This window comes from Plecotus auritus (genome assembly GCF_963455305.1).
Source record: "Plecotus auritus genome assembly, chromosome: 3".
NCBI classification, from domain to species: Eukaryota; Metazoa; Chordata; class Mammalia; order Chiroptera; family Vespertilionidae; genus Plecotus; species Plecotus auritus.
Genome location: NC_137772.1, coordinates 179,036,721 through 179,043,844, shown reverse-complemented (window position 1 = coordinate 179,043,844; position 7,124 = coordinate 179,036,721). Strand labels below are relative to the sequence as shown.

Sequence of the window (7,124 nt, the reverse complement as noted above, 5' to 3'; positions counted from 1 at the left end):
ACTGCCTGAACCAAATCTCTGACTAGGGGATGTGTAGAGGATAACTAATAGAAACCCTGGCTGGTCTAACTTTCCCCCGTGATTCTATCGAGAAGCCTGGTTTTAGGTCATTTAGTAAACAGATGACACCAAAAGGTGACAGTAATTAAGCAGCAGTCATGGAAGTGGAAAAGCCACGAGGGTGGAGAATGTTTAACTGTATCCTGATTTTTTTTTTTTAATGTTTTTGTTGACCTTAGAGAGAAAGGGTGAGGGAGAGCTAGAAACATCAATCGCTGCCTCCTGCACGCCCCCTACTGGGGATCTAGCCAGAAACCCTGGCATGTCCCCTGACCTGGAATGGAACCTGTGACCTCTTGGTGCATGGGACGACACCCAACCAACTGAGCTACACCGGCCAGGGCTGGGCTGCATCCTGTTTTAACAGTGCTTAACAGGATGACCCAAGTCAGATGTCTTTCTACATCTCTTCTGATTAACATTTTAGGAAAATAAAAAGCCATTTTCCCCCAGGCAAATAATTCAAGCAATTAAAGCTAAAAGTAAATATATTTAAATGTCTCCAGGCCAAACAGTGATTAATGCAGAAGTTAACTATAAGTAAGAAAATGTTTTAGGCCATTCTTTCAGATTATAAATCTTAAAAGTATATTTAAGAAATTTAACTCATGATTAATTAAAGGGTATATTATCATCATAAACTAGTATCTTCTAATTATGTGAAAAAATACTCTAAATCTAGGAAAAATTCTTGTCTATGATCTTTACTTAGTTTCTCCAAAAAGTATCCACCTCTCACAACTGCAAAACAAAAACTACTAAGCAGTTTACACCCAGCTGGTATGGCTCAGTGGTTGAGCATCAAGCTATGAACCAAGAGGTCACAGGTTCAATTCCCAGTCAGGGCACATGCCAGGGTTGCGGGCTCAACCCCCAGTAGGGGAGCGTACAGGAGGCAGCCGATTGATGTTCCTCTCTCATCAAAGTTTCTATCTCTCTCCCTTCCTCTTTCTCTAAAAATCAATAAAAACATATTTTTAAAAAGATCCTATTTAAAAAAACCCACTAAGAAGCTTAAAAGAATAACCCAGTTATATAAACCAGATTATTATTTGGAATGAAAATTATACAGAAGTTTTCAGTGGGACAAATTTATAAAGCACAAATTCGTTCTGTTTCTATATTTAAAATACATGTGATCAAGCTCCTGCCAAAAAAAGATACACCTAAAGAACTTGAAATTCTGCATCATAACATTTAGTTTTATGCTTTTCTATCACCATGCCTTCCTACTTTTATGCAAAATGCAGCTTTCTTTTAAGTATTCAGGATTTTTTGTTTTCTTTTGTATTGCTTATAAGCATGTTATTTTTAATCTGAGTTCAGCCTGTCTTTTACCCAAGGCTTAAACAGGACCAGCCAAGATCAGGCCCTACAACCCGCCCCCCCTCCCCGCCCCACTCACCCGTGTCCATGTACCCCTGCAAAACACAACAGGTGTTTCCTAAGAGAAGGTTGGAGGGCTGGAGGACTTTAGAAATCCCATCCTGCAAAGGTTCAGTTCAGAGCCCCTCTCCGCAACCTCCCTGCAAGCAGGTGGGCCCTGCTCTTTGCACTCCCCAAGTCAGAGTCACCATGGCTCCCGGACACAGCCCTCCCCTATGGAGGGTGTCAGTGGTTCAAGAATTTTCACTTGAGTCCTGACCAGCTGTGTGAAGCTGAACAAATCACAGCATCTCTGAGCCTGAGTTTTTCTAGGAAACTTCCTGGGGGAAGTTCAAAAACTTCTTTTTGAAAGGAGTGATTAATTTAAAGATCATATAAAAACAGAATTCTTCCTAATTACTTACATGGCAGTAACTGGAATAAAATATTGGCCTTTAACATCTTTGGGTCTGAAAGATCTTATCTACTGGGTGAGATCTGTGTTGAAAAGGCAGAGGCAATACTATTTTAAACACTATGCAATAGAGAATGGGCTCTGCACCCTGTTCCCTAAGGTGCATACCCTAGCCATTTGCTCCTTAACCCCCTGCTGACCAATACCTGCCCCTGGGAGCCTGGCTTGGCATTTTTGGGGGCTGTCACCAAGTGCCCACCATTCTCTCAAAACCACCATTGCCAAAGTCAGTCTTCCCTCCTCATCTACTTCTCTGCAGTATTTGTCACTGTTGCCCAATTCCATCTTTGAAAAACTGTCTTATTCTTTGGCTCCTACTCCATGCCCACTGTTAACAATGACCATTCTTTAACTCTCTTATCTTCACCAGGAAGAACCTTACACCCAAGCTCTCCTAATTCACTGTGTGGCCTTAAGACAACCCACAACCCTCTCTGGGCCTCCTCTGTCCCTGAAAAAGGGAAGGAGGTAGACAGTGATTCAAACTGCCCCTTGAGCTCTGCAGTAATATGCTAGTCAATCCTAACCTCGTTCTTGTTCTCTATCCGTATGTGGCACAGTTTCAGAGAGCCAGTGCAAGTCTGTGATGGAGCTAAGGACACCAGGAAATCATCACTTCCAGGGTGTTAGGAACCTAAACATCACCCAGCACGAAACTCTCATCTGACAGCTGAGGAAACGTAGGTCCAGAGTGGGCACTCTATTTCCTCATAGCAGGTGATGGAGAGAAGGAAGTCTGCTGGGCTCTCACATGGTGCAAAATCAGAGCTCACATGTCTTCCAAACCTGGTTGAGGTACATAATAGTATCAAAGTAATATGATAGAGAATGTATAGTCTTTTTTCCCCTTTAAAAAAATAAATTCAATAGTGTAACTCCAAGACCTCTGGAGAGACATTTTCTATAGTGCGTGCTTTACACAAAGTAGAACAATTTGATCACATAAAACATCTTAGGTTTATGTTTTTAAATAGCTAAATAAAACAGAACATCAAGTCACACAATACATATACTTACATTAATTCAAATGTCCAACGCACAGTACAGTAGGATCTATATAGTGTTTCATATAATTTAAGATTTACATACACACAAGCACATAAACAAGTATTAGGTGACTAGAACAAAAGTTTAAGAAGTTACCCAGACATTATTGGTATTGACACCTACATATTTATGGCAACAAGTAATGACTTTAAACTTTCAATAAGATCTTTTGTACAAGGATAGGAAATTTACAGAATGGAAAGAAGACAAACAAATGTACCTTTATTGCACTATTTATCTAACATTATACGGGATGTGATAGTACCCAGTAAACTTTATCAGTGTAGTCTCTTCACTTTAGTCTGAAATGATGAATTTAGCTAAATTATTCCCAAATCTAACTTTTTGTGCTATATAAATAATGGCTGTTTGGTTCTTCCAAATGAAATAGGACACTAACACTTTTCTTTAAAATTACTCAACTTTGGTCCTAAATTAGTAAAGTCTCTTTTTACAGTATACTAATACAGTTTATTTTCTTTTCTTTCAAGAATACTGATTAAAAGGACATGTCAGTCAAATCACCCCCAGGTCAGCTTTGACATGATCAGTGGAACTAAACCTTGGAAACAACCCCATCTTTCTCTGGCACACTGAGGAACCAAAGTGCTTGACCATGTTTCCTATCAACCATTTAAAAAGACCATTTGGTTGTATTTCAAAAACCAAAAATAATTTCAACCCTGCTGTTTATTTTGCAGACCACACTCAAAGTTAAAGATGGAGAGATTAAATTACTACATCATAAAATACAGGCACAAAATTAAGTGGACGCCACAAAGGGTGTGTCTGAAAACACTGAATTGACTGAATCTGAGTCAGATTTCACCCTGGAGGACTTTAAGATGCCCTCAGCTATAACAGTTTCACTGGGAAAGAACCTGACCTTCCCATTCTGCCCTGCCGCAGTATCCTTCAGGGGTTCCAAAAACACCACTCTTTTACCCGCACCTGCCTTCCGTCCATCAGCTGGGACATCACCCGCCAGGCCAGGACTGAGAACAGCTGAATGGGCATTGCTTTGGTTTAGTGCACTTTTTTGCCTTTTGGCTTTACACCTGCAGGGACACGGCGTCAGATAGAGGTACAAAAGTACCAAAACGATACTGGCCACACAGGCTGCAAGCGTGGTAAAAGCTGTGTTAAATGCCTCATGGGCGTGGGATCTGCTGATGGTGAGGTTGCTCACTTTTATTGTGACATACACAGTTTCATTCAACAGGTGTTGCCTGTTCATTGCAATACAAGAATACACTCCAGCATCCTCAAAACGAGGACTTTCTATAACCAGGGTTCCATTGTGAAACACATGGAAGTTTTTCATCTCTTTGTCCGGCTCTAGCAGTTTGTCATCTGGGCTCACCCATACGAAATCAGTATTTGAACTAGCAGTCTTGCTGTCACAGTGAACAATCAGCCTTTCCCCGACTTGAGCCTCATGAATAAAGTCAAGTGCACGGAAGGAGCCATTGATGATACTGTTGGAGCAATTCAAAAGGCCATCCTGGAGCAGAAGTACCTGGTGGGAGTGCCTAGAGTCAGACCACAGGCGACAGGTATAATCATTCTTAAAATCCATCACTGAGCTAAAGTGCCTATGATACCAAAAGATCAGCAATGAGTACAGGGAACAGTCACAGACGAATGGGTTTCCATGAAGGTGGATGCCTCTCAGCTGCTTTCCTGGCACTAACCTTATACGGTTTGTTGGCAGGAAGGGGATCCGGTTATAAGAAACATCCAGAAACATCAGTTCTGCCAGCTTGAACCTTCCAAAGTACAAATCCATGGGAAACTGCGTGAGGAAGTTTCCACTTAAGTAGAGTTTCTGCAGTTGGAAGAGCCCTCCAAACGCTGACGGATCGAGATAGGAAATGTGATTGTTGTAAAGCAGGAGCACTTCCAGAACCTTCAACTCTTGGAACACTGCGCTTTTCACGGCCTTCAGCTTATTGGAGGATAAGTCAAGACACTTCAAATTTGGAGTTGTGGAAAAACTGCCCATGGAGATGTTGGTGATGTTGTTATGACGAATAATTAGGGTGTTCAGCTTTCCAAAGGGTACTGGAATCCACTCAGAATCCAGAAGCCCAATTCTGTTATAACTCAGATCCAGTCTCCTAATCAATCTGAAAAGGTTCCCAGGCACCTTGGACAGGTTTTTGTTGGTGCAGCTCACGATGTCAGTGGCACAGATGCAAGCGGTGGGGCACACCCCGGCGGCACCCGGGCTCACAGTCACCGTGATCACCAGCAAACACAGCAGTTCCCTGCAGCAGGGTCTGACAACTCGAGGCAGGGTGGGCAGAGTGCGTAAACGCAAAGACATTCTGGTCGCCTCTCAGTCTCCTCCAGGCGTCTTCGTGGCCAGTTCCAACCTCCCACCAGTGAATCTGGTAAGCAATATTTAAAGATGGGTTTAAAAAAAAAAAAAAAAAGGCAAAGTTAACTCCCACCAAATAACCCCTAACAGTCGCACCTTGCTTTCTTTCTAGTAACTTTGGAAATGGAGGTTTTGTTTCACATCGGGGACCCTACGTTGCCTTTTTACTGTCAAACGCAATTTTTCCTGGGTTACTCTTGTTTACAGACATTTACAGCCACAATCTACCGATACAACCGTCTCAACATCAGAAATTCAATATTGTTTTAAGGTGCATCCTGTATTTTTGTTTTAAACTCCCTCCAATAGACTAAAAAATACACAAACACAAGCTATAAACAATTAAACGGAAATACTTAGCGAGCCACCCGGCCAGAACACAACTCACAGAGCTGAGAAGCCTCACGGACTCGGGATAGGCTGCTCACGGTGGTGTCTTCTGAAGGTCTGTGCGTCTGTCTGTCTCTCTGTCACTCTCGCATCTTCCGAATTCCTTTCCCTCTGGCTCCCGGCGGGCGGCCTCTCGCTGGCTCTCAACTTTGGGAGTTTTAAGGAGCCGCGGCGGCAGCAGCCACCCCGGGCGCAGGCACCGTCTCCGCCGGCTGCGGTGAGTTCTCTCGGGCTCTCTTCATGGCTCGGCTGAAGGTACGGTCTCGGTGCTCCGGCCGTCTGGTGCCCGCGCGCCGGCAGCCTAGCTCCCGGAGCCCGGTCCCAGGGGCGGGGGCGCGGGCAGCCGGAGGGACCCGGCCCCGCCTCTTCGCGCTCCGCAGGCTGCCGGACCCCGGGTTCCCGCGCGCTGCCGCCCGGGTTTTATCCCCGCGCGCTCGGGGTCGGGTGCGCGGCCGGGAGATGCGTCCCGCCCCTGCGCGCCCTCCCTCCTGCGGGAACCAGCTCTCAGGCTGAGGGCGGCAGCCGGCTGGGCGCAAGGCGCGGGGCACGCGGCGCGGGAAGGGACGACAGCGCAGCCAATGGGAGCGGACCCTCCGCCGCCCGCCTTCCTCCTCCGGCTCTTCCCGTCGCCGGAGAGCCAGCGAGCGCGCGGGCGGGGCGAGGGTCTGCACCCGGCCGGGGCTGGAGTCCCCGGGTGAGGACGCGCTCACCCTCTCCCGCCAATTGCGTCCGTTTGCCCACTCCAGGACCGGGTAGTGTTGGGGTGTTGGGAGATTAGGGGGACGTGCCCAGTCCGAGAAAAGGTCGCTCCCTTGAAGACCCCACTTAGTGGCAGCCGCTCAGGTCCCCTGAGCTCCCTGACCTCTTGGGTCTTTCCTTGGGGAAAAGCCAAGCGGGCTTCCAGGGCGCTAAATGCGGCTGGTTTTAAAGGTTTGCAAAATAAACACTGAAGCAGCCTTCCGTCTCCACCCACGTTTGGGGAGCTGGGGGGGTAGGGAAACCGGGCATGTTCCCTTTGGAACTGGGAAGGCTCAGCGGGGACACTACGAGCCTCCCTGGAAAAGTTCTATCCCTTTCCTAACTCGGGAAGTAGCATCAGGGGTGGTGCCCAGTTCGCGAAGGAGGAGCGCTGGAAAAAAGGCTGGGAGCCGACCTTCCGGCTGGGATGCAAAGATAAGGGTATTAAGCTTTAAAATATATCCGGCTCGCTCCGGTCAGGGACTGATTCAGGAGAGGCTGCTCGGAGATTCTTCATCCCTTCCGGAGACGCAGGGGGACCAGGGTGCCCGCTCAGGCTTGCTTTGGTCCAGCAGGCAAGGAAAGGTGCAAGCCCGGGTAGACAAACAAACCGGGGTGGAGTGGACAAATATGAGCTGGAGGGCGTGAGGCTGATGAGCTTTTAGA

The 7,124-nt window shown here is 46.5% G+C and overlaps 1 protein-coding gene across 1 annotated transcript; it reads right to left on the bottom strand.

Moving 5' to 3' along the window:
* Positions 1–2,836: 2,836 nt before the first annotated feature.
* Positions 2,837–6,254, bottom strand: AMIGO2 (adhesion molecule with Ig like domain 2). The gene is made up of 2 exons (XM_080659559.1): positions 5,719–6,254; positions 2,837–5,340 (listed from the first exon to the last, which is right to left on the bottom strand). Exon 2 carries the CDS (start codon positions 5,274–5,276, stop codon positions 3,711–3,713), a length of 1,566 nt encoding a protein of 521 aa, XP_080515685.1. The 5' UTR covers positions 5,277–5,340; positions 5,719–6,254; the 3' UTR covers positions 2,837–3,710.
* Positions 6,255–7,124: the final 870 nt, after the last annotated feature.